This window comes from Cydia pomonella, chromosome 17 (genome assembly GCF_033807575.1).
Source record: "Cydia pomonella isolate Wapato2018A chromosome 17, ilCydPomo1, whole genome shotgun sequence".
NCBI lineage: Eukaryota > Metazoa > Arthropoda > Insecta > Lepidoptera > Tortricidae > Cydia > Cydia pomonella.
Genome location: NC_084719.1, coordinates 5,781,014 through 5,806,877, shown reverse-complemented (window position 1 = coordinate 5,806,877; position 25,864 = coordinate 5,781,014). Strand labels below are relative to the sequence as shown.

The 25,864-nt window shown below is 37.1% G+C and overlaps 1 protein-coding gene across 2 annotated transcripts in view; it reads left to right on the top strand.

Moving 5' to 3' along the window:
* The window catches only part of LOC133527287 (tumor necrosis factor alpha-induced protein 8-like protein), a 98,007-nt gene that overhangs the window by 31,449 nt on the left and 40,694 nt on the right, over nt 1-25,864 (top strand). The window contains exon 2 of one of the 2 annotated variants that reach the window (XM_061864262.1): nt 16,145-16,211. The exons of the other annotated variant lie outside the window; for it this stretch is intronic. Within the exon in view, the coding sequence (XP_061720246.1) occupies nt 16,199-16,211 (13 nt within the window). The 5' untranslated portion in view covers nt 16,145-16,198. The remainder of the gene's footprint in view (nt 1-16,144; nt 16,212-25,864) is intronic. 2 annotated transcript variants of the gene reach the window in all.

The window sequence follows — 25,864 nt, the reverse complement described above, 5'->3', positions numbered from 1 at the left end:
GTTTTGTGGTGGTAGTCATTTTTAATAAGGAAACTGGAAAACTGTCACTGTTGCTAGGTTTGATTAGTTAGGTGCATGTGGCGAAATGCATAAACATTACAATAATTTAACAACAACAAGGACAACTTCAACAGAAGGACATGATGTCACGATCCTCAGCATTGAGGGACCAAGAAGAAGAAGACAATAATTTAATTGTTCTATGCGAATAGCGTATTTAGTGCTTATTCTAACGATATATGCTTAAATATATACTTTTATACATAGATAAGCTTAAATAGTTGAATTTGTAATATTCTCTAAATCCGCGCTGAACACCCGACGGGGCCCCGCCACGTGACTACTTTTTACGTTTTGGCTTCTGCCACTTGAAGGGATATACTATAGGCCTTGACTAGTGATTCATTTCAAAATAAACTATTTTAATATATACATATTACACATAAGCACCCTAATGCAAAAATGAAGAAAATTTATTTTGCGAAACTTTCGATCGATTTTTCCACTTATATTTTGTATTGGCAGGAAAAATAGTAAAAGCATATCACAAAGACATAACAAGGTCCAAGGTTTTAAAGAAGAAGGTAAAATTGGCTGAGACCTGAAATTGACGACAGAGTGTCATCGAAATTTATACTTGAAAAAATAAATAAAATGTCACCAGTTTTCATTTCATACAAAACAGAAATAGCATGGTATAAAAGTATTATACCAAACTTTTACAAAGGACTTTATGTTTAACATTATCAAAAATGGAATTCAGTAACATTCTTGAATTTACAGAATAATTAACCAGTGAAATAAAAATATTGGCGAGAGGTACAAATATATACGAACTTCCGAACCGAGTACTTGCAAAATTTTGAATGGAATTTGAAGGGTAAATATCACTCCTGCTCACCTTACAAAATAAAATAGTTGATAAATGTTGTAAATAAAGTCTTCAGTGTATACCATATGAAAGTTAATAAACCAGAAATACCAAACAAATTCAACACTTATAACATAAACTATTACAGCCATTTGAGCACTTCCACAAAAACGTGAAATGGTACCTTTCACTAAGCACTATTTAAATCCCACATATTTAAATCCAGTATATCTCCTGCATCCTGTATGTGTTAAAAATGAAGCTGTTCCAATGACTTATATAAATTAAACAAGCGGATTAATTTTATTTGTTTACGTTTAAAAATAGGTATTCAATTTGATTATACTGTAATAGCCATTTAAAATATTATTTTACCTAAATTGATAATTAAAAGTAGGTACCCCTCACGAAATAAGTACTACTGAATTTTATACTTAGCAGTGTTTTTTAAAATGTACATGTATTTTACCTTCCTCGTATTAAAAATGAAAAGTAGAGTGTTTAACTCGGGTGCAAGGCACCATTTCATCATTTGGTTAATCGTGGCTGTATGCCGGACAGGTGCGTGTGTAAAACTTGTCAAAAAAGATAAGATGACGGATGGATGTCTGAAATGTCACCGTATTTAAGAATCAATTAGCTTAAAAATTAGTTTTTTCTTCGTAAGAGTGATGAAAACATTGTGTGTATAACATATTTGTGTATTTATAGTGTGATTATCCATTTTATGTAACGTCCACTAAACTAGCACAGGTCCGACGCTGACAGTGGTCACGGGCGTACTGGCGTACTGACGGTATTGCCGCGCAGGGTAACGTTTAGTAGACAAAATGTTGAATTCATAATTATGAATGAAAAATTTAACGCATCGATAAACTGACAAGCAAAATGTTAGAGTTACTTAAGAGCTATTGAATGAAGTAAATCTCATATTGATATTCGTCATAGTACTTCTAAAATATCGAAATAAATACAGTTTTAAGCATATTTTCAAAGCAAAAATCTATCGAGAAAAAGATAAGCCATCGTGTTTCTGACAAGCATACAGCTAGTTCAAAGACTGAAGTTATACATACTAGAAAATAATCGATGAAACCCTTGTACAAGCCTGTAAATATCGATTTAAAAATAGCGCATTTTACTATACACCGCGCCTTAAAATTAGAATACGCCTGTTTGTAATCAAACAAACTTGTTGAAATCAATTATTCAACCAAACAAAACAATCGACCGAAGTGGCCAATTAGGGAACCATTATTAGAAGCTTACGTAACTGAAACCTGTGTAAAGATCGATTCATTGTTGCCTTCATTACCAAGTTACTCATTTATTTTATTTATTTCAAGTATTTATTAATGTTGATGGCAACATTTTCCTGCAATTGTCAGGCAAATGTTTAAAAATAGATTCAGAATTACGTCAGCATTATTTAACCTACTACGGAATTACTGTTTCCAGCCAATTAATACTTGTTTTATATTTAACATATAATGAAGCTCTTTTATCATTTCAATATAGCCCGGTTTTGTCTGTTTAGGACTGTATTTAATAGGTCGGGATTGGAATTGAACTCTATTTACATTTGGTTTTGTATGATCGACTCATTTTTCATTGCTGGGGGTCAATTTTATTGAATTTCGAGCGCTCGGGAACGAGGCGCTACCTAAAATTCTTTATCTACCTCTCTATCGCCCGAATATGCAAGAGCGATAGAGAGACAGATACCGTTTTTCGATTTTTCGGTGTTGGCAATAGGCCCTCTGATTGTTTAAGTAAGCTGTCATTGAAGTTACTTTGTCTTGTTGTGTATTAAGACAAAGCAAATCCTGCTTGTAGCTCATATCTCACATTTTTATACATTGGAATTGGAATTAAGTACTGTTATAAAGTATTCTTAGCTCACGGCAGATCTCGAAAAAGATGGTGGCTCGATCTTGACGTCATTCAGGAAGATTTTATATTTGCAAAGACAGAGATGCGTGCGATGCGATGCGAATGTCACTCGTTTTCATTGACAGATACAGCAGAGGCAACCACGATGCCGCAACAGTAATGCAGCTGCAGTTGACGTGCGGACGTCACTTTAATTGGCTTTGCCGTCAATACGCACGAAGCGTTTTGCTTCAACATTCCTTATGCGAACTGCCAAGGAGTGGAATGCCCTGCCCGAGTCTGTGTTACCGCATGAGTACAATCTGGGTCTCCTCAAGGCAAGAGTATAGGTATCTCATAGGGAAGCGTGCTCTATCCCTTTCGGCTATTTAGGATTGTCAAAATTCAAGTCTTATCTGTGTTCGTACACGCAAAGGGACGTCAAGTTGTGCCAACCCTAATAATTGCTCAGAGCAATGCCGAGCCGAACGGAGCCGAGATTGCGCGAAAGGAATAGTTTCGCCCCCCTGCAAGCAGCCTGATTCGGACTTTAAGATATGTCAAAAATGCGCTAAAGATGCGATATGGATTCGAATGATATATTATGTCAGTGTATAAAGTGACGTTTCTTCTAACAAAAACAGTGCCGGGGCGTAGACTGAAAAGCTTCGCTACTTTTTAGGGTTCCGTAGCCAAATGGCAAAAAACGGAACCCTTATAGATTCGTCATGTCCGTCTGTCTGTCCGATTCTGTCACAGCCACTTTTTTCCGAAACTATAAGAGCTGTACTGTTCAAACTTAGTAAGTGGATGTATTCTACGAACCGCATTAAGATTTTCACACAAAAATAGAAAAAAAACAATAAATTTTGGGGGTTCCCCATACTTAGAACTGAAACTCAAAAAATCTTTTTTCATCAAACCCATACGTGTGGGGTATCTATGGATAGGTCTTCAAAAATGATATTGAGGTTTCTAATATCATTTTTTTCTAAAATGAATAGTTTGCGCGAGAGACACTTCCAAAGTGGTAAAATGTGTGTCCCCCCCCCGTAACTTCTAAAATAACAGAATGAAAAATCTAAAAAAAATATATGATATACATTGCCATGTAAACTTCCACCGAAAATTGGTTTGAACGAGATCTAGTAAGTAGTTTTTTTTAATACGTCATGAAATTAAAAAAAAAATTTTTTTTTCATCATACCCATACGTGTGGGGTATCTATGGATAGGTCTTCAAAAATGATATTAAGGTTTCTAATATCATTTTTTTCTAAACTAAATAGTTTGCGCGAGAGAACCTTCCAAAGTGAAAAAAAGTGTGTCCCCCCCCCCTGTAACTTCTAAAATAACAGAATGAAAAATCTAAAAAAAATATATGATATACATTGCCATGTAAACTTCCACCGAAAATTGGTTTGAACGAGATCTAGTAAGTAGTTTTTTTTTAATACGTCATGAAATTAAAAAAAAAAAAAATTATTTCATCATACCCATACGTGTGGGGTATCTATGGATAGGTCTTCAAAAATGATATTAAGGTTTCTAATATCATTTTTTTCTAAACTGAATAGTTTGCGCGAGAGAACCTTCCAAAGTGAAAAAAAGTGTGTCCCCCCCCCCTGTAACTTCCAAAATAACAGAATGAAAAATCTAAAAAAAATATATAATATACATTACCATGCAAACTTCCACCGAAAATTGGTTTGAACGAGATCTAGTAAGTAGTTTTTTTTAATACGTCATAAAATTTAAAAAAAATTTTTTTCATTAAACATATACGTGTGGGGTATCTATGAATAGGTCTTCAAAAATGATATTTAGGTTCCTAATATCATTTTTTTCTAAACTGAATAGTTTGCGCGAGAGACACTTCCAAAGTGGTAAAATGTGTGTCCAAAGTGGGAAAATGTTGAACAAGATCTAATAAGAAGATTTTTTTTTAATACGTCTTAAATTGTACGGAACCCTTCATGCGCGAGTCCGACTCGCACTTGGCCGCTTTTTTATATACCACTGGTTGTATTTTCTTTTATATTTGTCTATTTACTAACAAGCTTACGTCACGTTATCAATACAATATATCATGTTCATAACATAAATGATACAACATCAAAATATCACTTGGCTTACGCCATGGGCATTTATTAGGTCATATTTTTATCTACAAATAACCAAATAACGGACTAGTTCCAAAACGTTGAAATTCGGAAATTTCAGGGAAATATTACAGAAATGAAGAAGACTTTCATTTTGAAAATGGAACATTTCGATACCCATACAAAGATATGACATTCTTCTGATTTTATTTTCATGTGAAAATTTCTCAATATTGATAACTTTTCGACTACGAGTACACATCTGTACCCCTAGTGTAAATATTTTCGACAGCGAAACGTGACGTACGCGTTTGCGTTAAGTGTCATTTTGTATGAGATTTTTGACTTTCCAAAACGTCCCGCTTGGCGCGCTGTTAAAAAACCCATACAAAATGAGACTAAACGTAAACGCGTACGTCACGTTTCAAAATCGAATTTATTTACACTAGGGGTACAGTACCCCTAGTGTACATCAATTCGATTTTGAAACGTGACGTACGCGTTTGCGTTTAGTCTCATTTTGTATGTGATTTAGAAAGAGCGCGCCAAGCGGGACGTTTTGGAAACTCAAAATCCTATACAAAATGAGACTTAACGCAAACGCGTTCGTCACGTTATGATGTCGATTAAATTTACACTAGGGGTACAGTTCCTATTTTACCTGTATCGACAACTCAACTTAAAACAACATCATATTGTAAATAAATTATTAAAGATTTTCAGGTTTCGCGAAGGTATACATAACCGCAATATCATGTAATTAAGTGTTATGCGATAATTTCACCGGAAAATAACAATGTATACCATAACATGTGTAAGTTAACCTTGTAAAGCTTCGCCAGGTTGCAAATTAATTAAATACTGCTCATTAAGGCTCGACCTCAGAACGTGGAGCGAACACATTGCGTTAATTAGTTCTGAAATTATATGGAAACAGTGACACATTCTGTTGCAGTATGTATTATACTCGTATAAGTCCATATGGAAAAATGAAATAATTTACATATAAAGAGGTAACCAAAGTGTAAGTTAATTAAACACTGTTCAATAAGGCTCGACCTCCCAACATGGAGCAAATACTTAATTTTAATTATAACTATTTATACTTGAATTTAAGTGAAAACAGGGACACCTGTTGCTGTTATGTGTAATAGGTATTGCATTCCAGTTAACACAAAACAAAAAAAATAGTAAGGAGATATTAGAAGTTATTTATTTCTTTTAATCTACTATTAAATAATTAGAGAAGTTCATTGAATAATATTTAAGTATAAATACTTTTAATCGTGCTAATTCGTGTAATACTTATATCGTGAAATTGCTAGGCAATCTAGGCATACAGTGGAATGTGAAAATCTTTGTCTCGTTCCCTGAGTCGACGGCGTCTCTAGTTCTAACGGCACGAATATGTAAGAGCGATAGAGATGCAGATAATGAAATTTCGATTTTCGTTTTTTTTTGCGGTGGCTCTCTGGACAGTTTGCCCTTCGGGCATCTGAAGCGATCTACCTATATTAGTTTAATGTGACTACCGTCAAAACATTACACATGAAAATTACGATCTGCCTGATCTTACGATCGGCCGCCGCCGGATAGATAATAAGAGCCTATTGCCTTACCTACCATATCCGAATGACAGCACAGCATCACGCCACCGCACGAAACCCATTTCGTTAGACACGCGCGCTCGAAATCGGTTATTGTTATATGACTCTCACGATTTTACTTCGAAAGCCGCGGGAATCAATTAGCTTTGTCACTAATTAACATATTTCAGCTCTAATTGGCCATATCCGGTGTTTCCGTATCTATTTTGGATTAATTTTGAATAGGGGCATATTACTTAATGACTTTGGCACACCCACTTTGTCAGTAAGAGTCCGCAGCAAGCTCGGTTCTCCATACAAACGTAGTTACGCTCTCATTTCAAAACGACTAGCTAGATTGCTATGAAACTTTGTACTTACAATAGGATAAGGCATATCTATGCCTGTATTTATGTAGCTTCAAATAAGCTCAAGCAAAGTGCTAAGTTTTACAGGGAGTTTTATCTGGCAGTTAATTTATTTGTTAATTGACTATCCAATACTTTACTCGGACTTTGTGAAACGGACCCTAAGTATGGTATGACTATTCGAACACATGAAAGGCGCTTTATTAAACTTTTTACCTCACTCCAATGCTAAATTGAACACAAAGTTCCAGCGAAACAAAAAACGTAACGAACGTAATTACATTTCACATTTGTTTACGTGAACGGTAAACAAGTTACACGTGCCCGTTAGCCTGTCAGAAAATAATGACAAATAGTCTTTCCTAAGGCATACCTAGCCTAATTGCTAACTTCACCCTTATTTTTATAAAATGTTGCGTAACAAGAGAAGGTACAGTCGGCTACAATTTTGTATAACAGTCTAGCAAAACAGTTTATTATATTTATATTTTGTGGTCATTATTATTCATTGTATTGGGGCACGCGTCGGGGATTGGTATAAAGACTACTACTGCGCAAAATACAAACATATTCTATAGGAGATCGTCTCTGCCTCCACATTTCCCAAATTTGCTGCCTTTGAAATAATTCTATAAATAAAAAGTAAGCTCAATAAGGGTTATGTAGTGTTGTGGGTACCTAGATAAAGATGTAGATAGGTAATATGTTAATATTTATAATTGCTTAAATACATAGAAAACACCCATCACGCAGGAACAAATATCCGTGCTAATCACACACAAAAATGCCCTTATCGGGATTTGAGTCCAGAACCATCAAATATCAAATATCAAATATTTATTCAGCAAATAGGCCACAGGGGCAATTTTACATGTCCATTTTTACAAACAATAAATAAAAAAAAAAAAAACAATTACAAATATCGAATCTATGAAATAATAAATACTTTATTAGAGATGTATACTGTCTTCATCATCAACTTTGTAGGCAGGGTCACTCTCCACCGAGTCCCGTCTAGGCTAGACAGGCCGTCCTTTTTAACTAAGCTAACTGATTCGCCAGACCATATCTTACGTCGAGACAAGCGACAAAATATATGACAGTGATAAATGAAATCGCGGCCTGGAAAGGGCTGAAGGTTTAATGAGGGAATTGTTTTATTTGTTTCGCTTTGTTAGTTGTTAAAAACATTCGGAATCCAGCAGCGGTATCATGGACGCATTAATATCACCTGTCACGCCATGCGTCACTTTCGCACTTACATACTTGTTAGAACGTGACAGGCATGGTGACAAATGGTAAAAAGCCGACCATATTAGCCCTACTGTTTGACTAAATATCTTAATTAAAACTACAAGGTGCTGAATTGATTAGAATAATGGTTACATACAAGATGTTTTTTTATGAACCTGCAATTTTGTAAGAAGTGAATATGCTGAGCAACTTATACTATAGGAGCAACCCTGGAATTGCGAAAAAAAATGGTTTTCCATAGAAAATATCTACATCGGACAGAAGATATCTTTGCTGTGATTTCGGGGTGTCCCTAGGAAAACTTGCTGAATAGGTATGATATACATATACTAAAACATATTGGAAAGGTTGAACATTGCAGGTTATTTGAAAATATCATGTATAATTGTATACATATGTATTTATAAAAGAGACAGATCCTAATACAGTTGACTGGTTAAACCAGTTTTTGTAACGAACTAAACTGCTAATTATCTACCATCGGACATGTTAATGCGTTGTGGATATTGCTGATGAATATATTAACTCTTAGAATGTTGTTTGTAAATATTGCTAGGTCTGTTTTTAAAACATTAGTAAAAATACACTTTCTGTGTAAATCAGAGCCTTCGCTAACCGACTTAGTGTAAAAGACAACAAAAATATTTTCTAGTCAAACATCTTTAAGATGCAGTATCATAATATTAACCTTTCGTATTTCCTTCCTTTCGGAATGGGGATCTGTTATAAGTATACAGTACATGTATTAAACTGTAATTAAAATTAATTTTCATCACACTTGCTCGAAAATTACCTTATTTCATGCAGGTGTACTAAGGTCAAAGGCCTATATTGTTCCCGCGGGAGTTATGGATTGTAAAAAAAAAAGTTTAACTTCCTAGGGAGTTATAGTTTTTTTTTTATTATTCATGCAAACCAAGTAGCATAAATGAGTTTTACTTTTAAAATACTGACGTTTATAATTTAATATTTATGTTTGTGTTTAAAATGATTTAATTCGATTAATTTAACAGCCGCTTAAAATATTTTTACATAATTTTCAATCATGGCTGAATGCCGAATAGGTCTGTGCCTTCGATGCCTAACCTGTCAAGAAATTACAAAATGGCGGACGAATGTTTAATATGTCACCATATTTAAGAACATTTCGCTTAAAATTTAGTTTTTTCTTCTCAAGTGTGATGAAAAACATAGTGTGTAACTCCGGGGGTAACAATATTGCAAACTCGGGTCTTTAATTCTCTCGTATCTAAAATAGTTAGGATATCGCGGATTCACGATCCACTTTCTTCATGATAGATTATGTTGTAAATGTTGGATGCAGGTCCTTGACAGTGTTTGTGGTAGACATACTGTTTTTTTAGTTATACGACCTGTAAACCCACAGAAGCAATTAATAAATGGAAGAGATATGTAATAACTAGGAGTTGGAAAATCATAAAATTGCACGAATACTATTTTAAACGGTAGACACTTGCCTAACTTCTGTAGAAACACTCATAATATGACGCTAGGTATGAAGTCATAAAATAAACCGGAACTACTAGCTTAACTCAGACCTGGCCATATATAGTACCGTCGCACGCACTGGTAACTGACAATTATACTTCTCGCATTTAATGATGGTCCAGTCAAGTGCGAAAATATGTATCGAAAGAATCGTCTCATAAATATGGTACTACGCTCTTATTACACTGGAATAAGATGCTATGGGACATATTATTGAGTAAGATGTGTACACCCATATTTTTACACTTGACAGTCCCTATGACAGTTCCTTAAGAGGAAAGAGGACGACCGATTCTCCATACAGTCACGTCTGAAAATATCGGTACGAAAAATGTGTCAAAAATATGTATACACTACCTTAATATATGGGCAATAATGTCGTGTATACATATTTTTGGCACTTTTTTCGTATCGATGTTTTCAGACGTGACCGTACAATCGCAGTCCCCATTTTCCTCTCTGGATATTGACATATTGGTAAATATTTTTACATGATTTGATGTATATTTAACATAGCTATTCCCCTACGTTTGACTTTTTACGGTTTTTCGAGTATTATTATAAAAAAAACAGGAGCGAATAACAGATTTCGTACAAAATTTTAAATGATTCTAACTCCCCTAATAATTTAAAATTAAAAAAAAATCTAACGTAGGGGCATAGCTGTGGTTGATATACAACAAATTGTGTCAACAATTTTTAATAATGTTAATATCCAGAGAGGAAAATGGGGATTACGCTTGTTTGAAAGGGCGTTTTCGCGCAAGAGAGTCTCGGCAAAAAAACGACCCAACCGAAGAAGCGCGGCACGAGAAGAGCGAGACGAGAAAAGAGCAGCATGTGCCCACTCGTTCTTGGCATTTCTCGGGGTCTCGACGAGCCCCGTGAAACGTGTGTACAGCCGGCAAAACATGGTCGTCGACCGTCCAGTTTGCACACTTAAATACACAATTATTCATAGTCGGTCGGTGAGTAATTGGCAGCATTACGAAAATGTTTGACAACACTCATGCGTTGTTTACCTTCGTGAGCCAACGCATTGTCGACTGGATGTGGATGTTACATCACAAGTGCGGTGTATCGTTTCCGTTGATAAGCCGGTGCAATAATACGCTTATAAGTATGACAATTTAAACTGGACGCAGTTTAGCCCTTAAACCTTCATACTCCTTAGCTTACAATCTATAATAAATAGAAAAATGTATAACTCTGTTACTAACTTTGTTATAATAAACAGTTTAATTATTATTACTCCTTTATTTCTCTTTCTTCTTAGGGTTATGTTTTTTACAATATGGATATAAAAGTAAAATATAAAAATACATTAAAAAATACTATACAAAACACATATAAACACATTGTAAAAAACTTAACCTAGTGTGCCGCCAGCAGCGGGGCAGGGCCCAAGCTGCCGGTGGTCAGGGCTGCAGAGAGAGGAACCGCCGCACTATCCGCGCCGTGTCCAAGATCACCGCCTTCTGCATCTGACCCTTTATTATTATTATTATTTTAGCGAATCTCGTATACTTTTGTAACACAAGACGTGCCGCCAGCGGCCAGATACATCAACCACAATTAACGGACTGATCAACATCACTCGGCAGGGAGATAAGAAACTTCCAATATAATGATATAATAAAATTCAGGTCTAAGGGTAAGGGTGTAAGTTACTCGCGGCTTGGTGAAGTAATTGTTAGCAATAGCAAAGACACGTGCGCTAATAGGTGTTTTAGGCGCTCGGAAGAAAATCTTAATGCCGATGTCTTTGCTTGAAGCACCGAACTTACCCCTTCAGGAAAAATCGGTGCACCAAGGAGGCAAAAGGATGATTTGTTGACCTTGATGCCTGGAAATAAATATCTAAGTAGTTATACTGTCACTGAAGGTAAAATATAACTACACTGGCTTAGTGACTTTAGGAGGATCTTGGCTTCCGACTTCCGACGTAAGAAAACCGCTATCTTTCTAAGCTGTTTCACCCCGGATGCATTTTTCAAGGGTTTAAATAATATTGATGTCCTAGTGCATCCCAGACGCGCAGAAAACCTTCACAAACTCGCGCCACGTTTTCCTCCTATCTTCAGCGACTCTTCTGTCCTCGCTTTAGTTCAGTCTGACCGCTCCTAGCTCACTCTCGCTGGGCCGTCGCCAAGAAAAAATAGGCAATGCATGAGTGTAATCAAAGTGTTAATACTGCTAATTGACTCACCGGCGGTACAGCTATGAATAATAGTGTAAATAACGGATGTCAGGTGTCTGGGATACGACCACTGTTGTAAGTGTCCTTTCCAACGAGAGATCCTTGATGTTGTAGAGATACATCGGCGATCGTTGCCGTAAATCTACCAGAGTGACAGAAATCGTAATATATGGTCGTCGTTTATGTAGATGTCGTGGCCAGATTTTAGAATTTATGTGTTCATGAAATCGATACCTCCTAAGTATACTGAGGCAAGTGCAAAGTTAGGATTTTGCAGGAGAGCGGCACAAAGGTACAGCGGAACGTAATTTCCTTATTTGTGAAAGTAATTCGATGAAATTTTGGATTTGGTCTGGCGAAATCTCTTAAATTATGTCTGCATTAATGGAATTCTAAACTTGATCGCAGTTTATGATAGAAGAGTATATTCTCTAGTATACGCGTATTTTAACCGAACCAATAAGCACTTGTTCCAGTATACGTCAAACTTTGTCAATTTTTACGATAAAATTAGATTCAACCTAGAATTGTATATTACCTAATTATAAAAACATTTAAAATTTATCAAATAATTGTAATTTCAATTGTTATTATCAGTCTTTCTACTACGTCGACCCAGTGAGTTGTATCAGTAGTCAACACTTTTGTTACCCTCTTCTGCGTTGACTGTAGCGCACCGCGTACACTTTATTTCCAAAAATAATACGAATGTCAGGATGACAGTGGAGGGTAAAAACATTGGTATTATAATAAAATGGACACTTGCCACAGTAAGTATACTTAGGAGGTATAAAAATGATCGGTTCGCCACATTTTCAAAATGTCAAACCTAACCTACCCATTTCATAAAATGACATTTCATGAAATGATGAAGTTCTGCGATCTGGCCACGAATAGGTCATTCGAAGGAAATTTATTGTAATTGAATTCTCTATTTATTGTTCAAGAAAAGCTTGGAATGGCGTGGAATTTAAATTTGCGGCTTTTCTTTAGAGTTGAGTAAATACGAAAGCTGGATATTTTCACAAACATTTCGTTTGAAATAGTTAAAATTACGATACCTACGGTATTTGAGGTAAATATTTAAAACATTTAAATACAAACTAAATTAAAGTATTATTTATCAAATTAAACTTGTAAAGGGGGCGTCCATTAATCGCGTCTTATTGTATAGGGGGGGGGGGGAGGGGGTCAGCAAAAAATCACCAATGATCACCACAGGGGACGGGGGGTATGGACACGTATCACGTGTATTTTTTTTTCATCTGTGCTATACTGTATTATAGTCAATAAAATAAAAATAATAGTTTTCCGCCCTTATTATCCTTCACGTGTACTTAGGTTCATTTGTTAGAAAACTGTTCTTTAGTTATCGAAAAAAATACACGTCATATTGGATGGGGGGGGGGGGGGTCCTGAAAATATCACCAAAGATCACCATGGGGGAGGGGGGGGTCTAAAACAAGCCAAAAACGTATGACGCGATTAATGGACGCCCCCAAAGGTAATACACGAGGACAAACCGCGACGCATGTAAATAAATATACATTAAAATTAATTAAATTCATTCGGTGTACCTACATAGATAATGAGGGTTATATTTAGAATTTCCTGTGCTGTTGCTCTTTTGTGATCAATATTAATAATTCATTTTATTATTTAAACAGGAAATGAACAAATATACTCAAAATTTAATATTATAATCTAATAATAACCGTGGAATAAGATGAACTAACCGCAAAAACAAGAAATAGAGCTTGAACAAACATATATGACTAAGCATTAAGTATATTTTATTACTACAATATTGACCATATGTAGACCTTATCATATAGCAATAAGCTTCACAACTGTTCAGTTTTCTGGGACGATGGTAAATTTCTGATTGTGTTTGCATTGTTCCACCATACTCTCAGTTAAAGTGGTCTGGCTGTTCTCAACGGCTACCTCGACTTTGACACTGACATGTTCGCTAGCTTGAGCGTAACTTACTTTCTATACATCTCGCTCGTACTGGCATATTAGTATATTAGTGCGAGCGAGATGTAAAGAAAGTAAGTTACGCAGATGTTAGCGTATATGTCAGTTTGACAGTGATAGATAGTCGTGGTAAGACCCCGGATTGCGATGGCACCATGGTTCCATTTTTATCACTTGTCACTATGCTCGTCTCTTTCGCGCTTACATACTTGTTAGAATGTGACAGGCATGGTGACAAATGATAAAGAGCCGACCATCTTCCCTACTGGACTGGTCAAAAACGATCATTCAAGTCTATACATTTTGATCGGAACCGAGCGCGTCTATTCCGCGACCCAAAGCTAGGTCGCTAAGGGTAGGTGAGTGAAGTTTATGGAAAATTTTCAAAATGGCAGAGGGGTTTGCGAGATCTACAGCTCACATAAGCACTAGTTCTAGGGAGATAAAAACAGACAGAAGGTTAAAAAAGCGATTCGTAAGTCGGTATATTATAGACGTACTTAACCTCGTTGGGTAAATGCGCAAATGTTTGTCAGCTGTGGCTCTGGGTCCTGTTTTGTTTGTTTTAACTGTTTACGCTTGGCGTAAATTTGTTTTAAGCTGGCTTTAGATTTTTATATCTCTTTTATTGTAATTGTGTGTACCAAATATATTTGAACAAAACTTGTGCCCGACAGAGTGTTGTAGACATTACAAATATCTAGTCAAAATCATTAGTGAACCGAAGCGTTAGCGAAGGGCTCCTCTTTATCTCGGGCATTTTGCTTTCGTATGTCCGGATGTGCTCCTCTGCAAGTCACAATTCTTAACCGATTCTCGTGAAATTTTGTGACCAGGGGGCCTACCGCGAAAATCGAAGTTCGTTAATTGCGGGCATTTTTATTTGTCACTCTAATTACGTCTTAGTGAGAGTAAAAGAGAAAGTTCCCCGCAACTTGCGAATTTCGGTTTTCGCGGTAGGCCCCCTGATTCTCTTATTTTTGTTGTACCAGTATTGGGAAATTTAAAAAATGCGGAATTTGGAATGAAGGACTTAAACGCCAATATCGTCTATGGCGCTTAAGACCAATGTGAGTTCACTGTCACTTTTACATTTTCTAAGCTTAACGCAAGGTTCACAGAGCCACTAGTTATTTTTTGTAATTAAACCACGACATTCAGTTTATATTACGCGATATTTTATTTCCTTTATTTCTCACTCGCCGGGATGACGGGATTACAGCATTACGCGTTCATGCACCGCACCACATGTGGTGTGGACATTTTCTTTTTTTTTCCTATTCCCATGGCATCCGGACGCATCGTCGCCCGCAGAGATGAAAGGGATGTAAATTTAGATTGCAGAGATGCGGACATTCCGTGTTTTTACTGTAAAAAAATAAAAATAGTAAGTTACCACGTTTTTGATGATTAACAGCCCTGGCGACACGCTCGGTAATTTTACAAGTTTTTTTTTTAACTTGTAATGTTTGTATGTATGTTCGGGTCAAATCTTGCAAGCTAAATTAGGCCCACTTTCTATTTCTCGACTGAACTGAAACTTCTCATGTGACGTCTCTTCTCAACAAAAGAAAAAAGAACTATGCCATTCAGTTTCCCATACATACTTAGCCATACTCCGACGTTAACGGAGTTAAAAAAAAACACCGTGAAGAACAATTCGCCTCGGACAGAACTTGAACGCCAACTGTAGAGACATACGTATCTCCATTTGGAAAATTATTCCAGGGTGGCAGATGTGTTTTTCATCCGCTACTATTGAGGCCGACTGTATTGTAGGTAGTAGATTAGACAATATATGGGCCACCCCACACTAGCGTCTTTTGAGCGTCGGCGTCTAGACAGCCCTATGGAAAATGGTGTCGCTGCGCTGTTGCCCTAACGTTGCGTCGAGCAGCAGCCAAGTTGACTAGACGCCGACGCTCGGCAGACGCTAGTGTACGGTGGCCCTAACTGTCATTTTAGTCGGTTGGGTTGGATATTAAAATAGTACATTACGATACAAGTGCGAAAAATAGGAAATTCAAAACGAGTGGCGATAAATTAAAACACGACCGAAGGGAGTGTTTTAAATCGACACGAGTTGCGAATTACCTATTCGCACATGTATCGTACAACGTTTTACAGTACATATGGCCCTTTAAATGTTCGACACAGTAACGTAATATGCTAATATTCGCACTAGTGCGATAAAGTAGCACCATATGTACTGTAAAAATAGTTTACTGTGGAAGTATAAGGAACAAGGTGGCCGTAAAAATCTTTGAAAATTCTGCTGTTTCATACTTATTATTTTGCACCTCCTTTTGTTTTTGATTAACTTATGTTATTCTTATCTTGTTTTAGTGTTTTCTTTATTTATTTTTCTTTTTATTTACAACTTTTACTTTCTCTCTTTTGCAGGAGCTGACGACGATTCTCGTTGATAACAACGAAGTTTACTTTTGATTTGTCTCCATGGTTTCTACTTGTAAGTTTTCTTTTTGGTTCCTTTTGTTTTATTATTTCTTTTTATCTGTGTGCTATTATTTATATTGATTTATTGTATATGTAATAAAATTTACGAAATATGTGACGAACGAAATGAAGTCAACCAGCGATTCACTCTAAAGCGGCCCACCGACCACCAGGGAGCGATGGGCATGACGAGGAGCATGACGTGCGGCATGATGAGTAACGTGCCCACACTACGTCTCTGCCTACTTTCCTCGCTAACTCCCATGCCACTCGTCGAGTGTGTGGTGTGTATGGGAGCCGGCCTTCCACGCTATATACTCGTAAATCATCTGCTACAACTTCACCTCACGATATTTACAAAACAAACACGTAGCAATTTCCACAAACTCAGGTGAACTAATCAACTGAAAAGGTCACTACAATATCCCGTTTAAAATATCGAGAAATGAGATATCTTACCTCGGATAAATTAATATCCGGTAGATATCTTTTCCAATACACGGGTCGGATTCAGAATAAGAAAGCCGTGCACAATATAATGCTATTTAAATGTCAGTAAGTGCTTGTAGAACAGATGATTTTAGAGAAATTGGACGGATTCAACCTCGATTTGCATTGGTCTGACATTCAATAAATTCAATAAAAGGATAAGGAATACTTTCCCTAAATTATTATTAGGGAAACTACTATTTAACTAAGATGATCACGCCTATGATCATACAATTCCCAAAGGGTCTCGTTGACGTTGGTGGTTGAAAGTTTGGCTGCGTTCTAATGATTGATGAGTGAGTTGATATTATATACTATTCGACAATGTTGTACTAAAAATCTCGCATCTTATCCAGCCGTCGTGAATTAAATGGTTTTAACCCGCGACGCAAAAAGAGAGGGGTGTTATATCTACAGGCTAATGGATACTAAAAGTTCAGGAGTTGCAACCACACGTACTTGAAAACGTATCATCCAATAACAAGGTGGATTGAGAATCGAAGATATAAAATGCGTGATTCGCCGCTTCATTACTGCTGCGATTATGACCTTCATTCCGTCAGTCATTGTATCAACAACGATGTCGCGTCAGTAATGCAGCTGCAGTTGATATCCAAACGTCACCTTAAGGAAACTTGAGCGTACTCGCTTTTTCCCATGATGTATATTCTAAATGAATGTGATTAGTATCGTTCTGATGCAAGCCAACACGAGTAATTATTTTTCGCTATTATACTTTACCGTGGACGTTCACGGCACCGGCAAGTTATCGTCACAATTAAGCCCGACACCGATATATGAGCTTACATACAGTAGCTATAATAAACAACATTGCATACATTAGCTTTCAGTTTACCGTGGTTGGTAACTGCATATCGTAGATGTCAACGTCGACGGTAATTTTAAATACGGACAGACGGACGGACGGATATGATGAAACTATAAGGGTTCTGTTTTTGCTAATGCATTCACAATATAATTTTGACAAAATACACATTGAAGAATAAGGCCCAAGGTAGTGAAATATTGAAGATATATCTCATTTCATATAACGGAATGAAATTGGCGGTGTGGTTCTCGACAAGTTGGCAGGCCATTATTTTTGTCTTACGTTACCTGTGCGACGAAATATTGGGGGAACAGATATTACTGGTACGTGAAGGTATGTTGGGTTGGGCGTTTCATTTATAGCTCTTTTAAACTGAGAGTCATCATCATTATGCTGTCAGTCGGAAGAGGTCCGCTGCTTGACTGCTGTCTTTTGCCTCTCTCATCCATCGGCTTCCTGCGACCTTAACCACCATCGGACCATCTTGTGGGTTTTTTCGTCCTGCGTTATCCTATTCCCGGTCGCAACTCAAGAATTTCCACACCATCGGCCATCGGTCCTACGAGCAAGTTGAGACTAGCCTGAGGTCTATTTGACACTAGATAAAAAAACTTTTAAACGCTAAGAACATCCAAAAGCGTCGTTACTAGTCGTGCCCATAGCACCAAGGACAACTATGGGTGTTATGGAGGACGCTGTCAAAGTACTTAACCTTCACACTTTTGAGTAAGGTTTACATTAGCTGCCTTGCGCCCGGTTCTTGGTGTTTGAGTGATATTTGTGTTTATGACATAAAGCTTTCAAAGGGTTAAGTAAGTACCTTGGGTATAGTCTGTTCGGAAAGAGAAGAGTCGTGGAATGTATTGGTCCCCATACATTCCACGACTCTTCTCTTTCCGCACAGACTCTACACAATTTTCGGTGTCGACTAATTGAAAATAATTTGAGTGTTCGTAAAAAACAAATCACAACTCATTGGTATGTAGGTACGTCTAAAAATATACAAAGGTACATTTTTGAGAAAGTTAAATGCTGCGAGGATTATCTAGGACATTATCAAGGACGACAGGAAGTCTAACGGTCAAACGGGTCCGAGATTGTATAAGCAAATAGTTGCGGGTCCCTAATAAACGCTGCAATATTGATCGCGCTCCCATGGCGACGCCACGGCCTTGTTCAGGAAGCGAGGATTCTCTAGAACATAGCAAAAGACAACAGGAAGACTATATATAATGACGTTCACTTAGGTACTTATATTTTATCTTTGGGATATCAAACAGTTCAATTTGTTATGCAATTGTGAGGCGTGACCTGATGTTGCAGGGGCTAGTTTAGGCGCCACAAAATTTAAAGAATGCACTATTTTCGTATACAATGATCATACTCCCTATGCCTGTACTTAGTGTCTATATTGTGCTTGTGACGCCACTTAGATGGTTGTCAGTCCTCAACTGCGAGTTTCTCCAGAAACTTTCTGCTTCTGCCTCGCACATTTAAACTGGAATGATCTGTCCCCAGCGGTATTTCCGGACCTTCAAACCTTCAAGAAAAGAGCGTATTCCCTCCTCCCCCTCTGGTGTTGTAGGTGTCCATGGGCGACGGTAATCGCTTACCAACAGGCGATCCGCCTGCTCGTTTGCCTCCTATATCATTAAAACTATTAGAGTTACAGGACAATAGGTCCGCTTACATCAAAGAGTTCAAGGAAAATTTACTTTTGCTTACACCGAATGTTTCCAAGAAGTAACAGGAAAGACCACAATAGAAGCAATCATATTTGTCTGGAGAGTTTACAGTCGTGACCGGCACGGTGTTACACATGTTTGTATCTAATAAACGTCCGGAAGTGACAGTTGACAGAGCGTACGTGATGCGTAACGGGACGAGAAGTGTTTTGACTCTTTCAGGATTAAGGAAGGCGTGGATATTATTTTGATTAATATCTCCAGAAACTGCAATTTTAATTCTTTCATATAGTTATGCATTACAGCCAATACTATCGGCCCGATTCGAAGATGGTTAAGATACGTTTAAGATCTTGGAAAGATCTTTAAAAGATCGATAACTAAACGACATGTCTAAATTGACTTTTAATTAGATTCCGCTGTGATCCCAATAAGATCTGTGGAGATATCTACGATATTTCTAGCGTCAAAGTGACATTAGTTGCCCGAAACGAGCTGCTTCTGTCAATTATACGACATTTAGACGATGTCTAAATGAGAACTTATCTAAACCAGAACTTATCGTTATCGTATCTCATTCTTCGAATCGGGCCGTTTGTAGACAATCCAGCTACAAAATATTAGTATAATCTGCTCGCAGTAAAAAAATAGTTTCGATAAAAGATTAGGCTTTCGGTTTCCGGGCGAGTAAGTCGCGATTGGACTCTAAAGTATTAATTTATTTTATTGTAATTTAAATATTTAATATAGGCAAGTATTTTCATTTTAAAATGATTTCTTTATCCATCACGGAAAAATGGTATTCCGGCGGACATTTAGGAGACGTGCGCGGAGCGTCCGTCCCTAATATTTGAAACTGTATAAATATTTGTGTGTATCTATGGGCATTTTAGGTTGAAATAAGCATTTCGAATTGAAAGCAGTTTACTAATGATTTATTTTCTTACAACTGATACTCTTATTTATAGTACATAAGGGGCAACATCAAACAGCAGTTGGTAGGGGGAATTTGATGGCGGGTCTCGGTCTCTTACGCCTAATGTTCGGGGAATTCAGATAAACATGATGAACACCCCTTATTGAATCTTTTAAAGAAGCGTTTCGGGCTTTGTCCCGGTAAACACATTGCAAGATCTATGTAATACTGAGAGCTTACCGCATAAAGCGGCTTAGGCGGTTTTCATTTTCTGAATGGCCGAAGTACGCAACGGTATAAAGAACCCAATTTATTGCGATTTATCTTCTAAGATGCTTGAAGTTTCAGTAATCATGTTTAGATCCGATTATACTAAAGTGGATGACGAATTGGGACCAGATATCAAAACTATTTGGTTATAATTCGTAGCTGTTAGATTCGTAGAATGGCAAAAAGTATGCGCCTTCGCAAGACAAATTGAACGGCAGAGGCGGAAAATTAAAGAAAAACGCGCACAATTTATTTGTAAAAGATAGGTATAAATAGGTCTTAGGTATATTACATTTGAACACTATGTTTCGCCGGTCGGCATACAAATGTCAGAAATAACGACAATCTAATTAAATATTGAACAATTGCTTGTTAAGAGGAAAAGGGACGGCCGGCTCTCCATCTAAACGTAGTCCCCACTTTCTTATCTCGATTTTGAGATTATGGGTATTTTTACATAATTTGATGCAAATTAACCATAGCTACGTTTGACGTTTTTTAGATTTTTTGACTATTGCAAAAATTAGGAGCGATAAACGATTTCATACAAATATTTAAATGCTCCTAACTCTCATAATAATTAAAAAATCGAAAAAAATCAAACGGGGCATAGTTGTGGTTGAAATACAACTAATTGCGTCAAAATATTTTCAATCATGTTAACATCCAGAGAGGAAAATAAACACCACGTTTGTATGAAAAGGCGATTTCGCGCGGGTCGTCCACTTTCGTCTCAAGCTGTTAACTAAAATAGTACTCGCATAAAGCTTGGAGCGTAAAATCACGAGCTCCAGCTACCTGGCACGTGCCTGAATCACATGAAGCGGTGTTTGGTTCGTATATCACATTCGTATAGCACGTGCGGAAACTTGCTGCAATTAATTGCACAGTTAATTACACGTTAAACCTTTATGCTGTTTTCATGTTGATAAGTGATTAACACGAGTTTATGCATTTGTTACCCATTTTTTTAATACTACGTCGGTGGCAAACAAGCATACGGCCCGCCTGATGGTAAGCAGTCTCCGTAGCCTATGTACACCTGCAACTCCAGAGGAGTTAGTTACATGGGCGTTGCCGACCCTAAACCCGCCCCCCTCGTTGAGCTCTGGCAACCTTACTCACCGGCAACCTATTTGCATTTAGTGTGGAAAATGTATCAACTCGCACCAAACAATGAGATTTTATCCTCAAAACCGACTTCATGGCTCTTGGTTCAGGAACCGAACAGTGGTAAGGGAACATCAGGATGTTCCCTTATTTTCCCATTAGTAGTTGGTATCCTAAGGTTTTATTAGTCGTATCGTATAAAACTGTGTTCAGATTCTAAAATAGCAACTTTATTTTTGTAATATATGATACGAATACGATCGCTTATCGGCGCGTGCGAGATGCTCTGCGAGTCGCTGGTATGGCCGTATCTCGCCAAATTCTACGTGCCTAAGATCCGTGGGGTTCCCATTTGGATTTGTTTTTTATTTTTTTTAAACTGATTAGAACATAGCATTTTATCTACAAGATAGAGCAATAAAATACTCTTTATCACACCTCAGTAAAAGATACAGCTTAAAGAAAAACAATTGATTAGTGATAGAGGCAGACAACAGGCGGTCCTATCGCTAAAGAGCGATCTCTTCCAGACAACCTTTGGGTAGCGGAAACAAAAACAATCAAAAAGAGTAAATAGTAGAGTGGAGAAGAGAGGCAAAGAAATTTGATGCATATTTTGAGTAGTTTCCTCATGTTGCCTGGTAGACTTTGATAAATATTTTATTTACTACAAGAACTAATTTATATTTGACAACCGGTAGTGACCCTGCCTATGAAGCCGATTGATGTCCTGGGTTCGAATCCCGGTAAGGGAATTTATTTGCGTGATGACCACAGGTATTTTTTCCTGAGTCATGGATATTTTCTGTGTATTTAAGTATATTATATATATATCGTTGTCTGAGTACCCACAACACAAGCCTTCTTGAGCTTACTTTGTGTTAGTCAATTTGTGTAATAATGTCCAATATTTCTTTATTTATAAAAGAAAAGTAATAAACAGTAAATAAAATTTCCACGTCACGCTCATGTGACGGTAGCGAAACGCCCAAGCCACATATTTTGACTATAGGTAAGGTGTAGAGTTTGTGAAGTTTAGGGCTTGTAGATTATTCTACAAGAGATCTGATAACTTTTTGACAGTGCGAGCTTGGTAACATTTTACATGAAAATGTTTTTGGTGGGATACTTTAGCCTGTTCCCTGTTTAAGTACGGATTCCTACTTATATGACTGAAAGACTAAATAATATATAAATCGCAAATATGCTCGGTCGTTGCCTCCATCCGTTTGAAGGAAACGTGATTACGACGCGTGAGGGTCCAAATGATGTCGATTCTGACGTTAGGGAAAATCACTTTTCGTGGTATTTCATGCGTAAAAGGCGGTTTATTTGTATTGTAAGTATACCAGCTTTTTCCCGTGAATTCGTTTGTGTAGAATACGGTCATCGCACTCCCGTAAAAACTCTTCTAAAATGGAGATTTATCTATATTATCTATATCTCGGTGCGAAGGTATCTCACAATGTAGTACAAATTGTAATATCTATATGCGTAACCTGATGCTTTTGTCGACGCAATGTTACACAAACGCACACATCTGTTGGTCAAGCTCAAAATAAGAACCTTACTTGACCCCCACAATGCACTGCTTTACGTACAGCTGATTTTTTCTTCGAAGTAACTTATCCGCAATTGTATACCTAAGTTCAACGTGGGTAAGACCGGCTTTTTTGGTTGAGAAGACCAGCCATAGATAAAAGATAAAGATAAAAATCTATTTATTCAAGTAGGATCTGTTGGATCTCTTTTGCATCGTCAACAGCGAATATATTACCTTAAACATGCACAATTCAAATATAAAATGAATTAAAAGGTGTCAAGAACTGTATTTATATACGTACAGTTGCCATCAGATATTTAGAAGCCGCCAAGGCGCTCACAAATATCTGAACACGCTTCTATTCTCAAGGCGTTAGAGTGCGTGTTCAGGTATATTTGAGCACCTTGGCCGCTCCGATATATCTGATGGCGACTGTACTTGTCTAAGACATAGTCAGAAAGGAAGAGCTTCACTCCTTCTGCTCTACTGACCTTCTGTAAGTGTCTGTAAGTGCAGTATGTGTACAAACGCAAGTGTTATAAGCGATGAAAGAGCTTGTCTTACCCGATAGACGGTCTTATCCACATTGACCTTACCTACATTCTGAAGTGGGAAGAAATTAGTAATAATATTTTTGTCTACGTATTCGGATGGCCACAGTTCCTCAACCTACTAACTTAGCGGCAGCTGACGTTATTTATATTGTATTTGCACAGTGTACAGAACACTCATACATTAGGTATTAATGGCTGTTGAAACATAATTTGCTGAAAGAATCGGGAAAATGCGTTCGTTGACCCCATCAGGCTCCGTTTGAAGGGAAATACGTGATAATGAGCTGCGCGGGCCCGAACATAGAGCACTTACCCACTAGGTGGTTGATGTTACATACACCTCGCGGTCACCAAGTATTTAACTTCTATACTTGATTGGACAGCGAAAGGATGTTTGCAATCTTGGCAATCAATAGGGATTTAGATAAGAAAAAGCAAGTAGATTGGCAAATGTAATGTTCGTCGAAATAACATAGTCCAATTATAGTCGTATCGCACTCGTGACCACTAGTCGACCCTCAGGAATTAGATTTTGATTCGATATAAGAGCAGAAGATACTGATTCAGTATGAAAGCAGAACATCTTAATGTTTTTGCTATTATGACTTTTACTTAAAATTTAAATTGAATCCTAGTCAAATGAAAAAAGTCATAATTTTACTTTTACAAGCTTCTAGCATGTATTCAGCTCGCGATTATTTTACGCCTATCAAGCCAATTCATGGACGCTCACCAAGGAGGCTGTGCATAAAATCCGTGTAGCACAGAGAGCCATGGAGCGCGCCATGGTCGGTATCAAGCTTCAAGACCGAGTAAGGAATGTCTAGATCCGACGCCGCACCAAGGTGCAAGACCTGGGTTGCGTCATTACCAAACTAAAATGGAGTTGGGCGGGACATGTTGTTAGGCAGAGTGATAGTAGGTGGACTACAATGTTAACGGACAGGGACAAGTGGTGTACTAAAAGAGAGGCCTATGCTTAGCAGTGGGTGATAAAGGGCTGATATGATGATGATGATATCAAGCCAATTCAAACGTACCCTGATATCAGAACGACATATAAATAATGTCATGCAGATATTGTGTATTTCGCTCGTACTTGTCCGTACATGAATTTGCGGAAGCACATCATTCTGATATCAGTGTCCGTTCGATTTGGCCTGTAGGTACGTAGCTGTGTGTGTTACCGCGAACCGTAAATGCTTTACAATGTGGAGTCTATGAGGGATGGTCTATGGGCCCAAATGATCCCGATCTGACGCAAGGGAAATTATTATTTTCAACCTTCCATGCGTGAAAGGAGTTTTATTTATACACTAAGCTCTTGTAAGGTCAACGCAAAGCTGTGAAATGCTTGCAATATTTGTTGTAAAAATTAACAAAATACACTATATTAAGGTCTGATTTTACAAACATTAGATAAAGATAACACTCTCTTTTTCTTCTTGCTTGTGAAAGAAAGGGAGCCTGTTATCTTTATCTAACAGATCATTTTATCTGATGTTTGAAAAATCAGACCTAAGGCGGTGTTTCTTTAGTTATTTTTAAAACTTGCCGCGGCTCACAATTTTGTCCGCCTAGGAGTTATTAAAAACTTTAACCCCAGAACTTCTTAGTGTTATAAAAAAACCTTTGAGGGGCTTAATTACGTTTCAAATTTCAAAGTTTTACGGGTTACCTGTAACGGGTTAGGTTCTGCGTACTTGGTTAGTTTTAAAGTTAAAGTTTCAAAAAAGTCGTTAAAATATTTAGAAATTTCAGGCAAACATATTAGCGCATAATAATATACCTCCTATATAGATGACAGCATATTATAATTGAATAAGAATACATATGTATGGATGGAGTGAGCACTTTTACGCTTACCTATTCCTCTGTGACTTAACATAAGCACAAACTAGTTGCTTACGTAAGTGTTCTAAACGTTACAACTTAATGACATTTCTCACATAAATTAGTTTCTAACATTCAGAATTTATAATCCAAGATTATATAGATGATTGTCTCGAAAAAATTATAATGAGGTGTAAACTATCCAGGCAATACGATCTTTATTAGTATGGATATAAAGTTCATTTTAAAGCGGTAGATAGTTTTCTTCCTGTTATGAGCACAATTATGAGGATTGTTAAAGATTAAATAAACTCGCTCATTATCTTGGCCATTGTTACTTGCTTCAGTTGTTGTTGTAAAGTGAGCTTTTCTTTAATAAAAAGTGATAGTTCTTTAAAAAAAAATCACATAACATGATCGAAGAGTGAAAACCGATT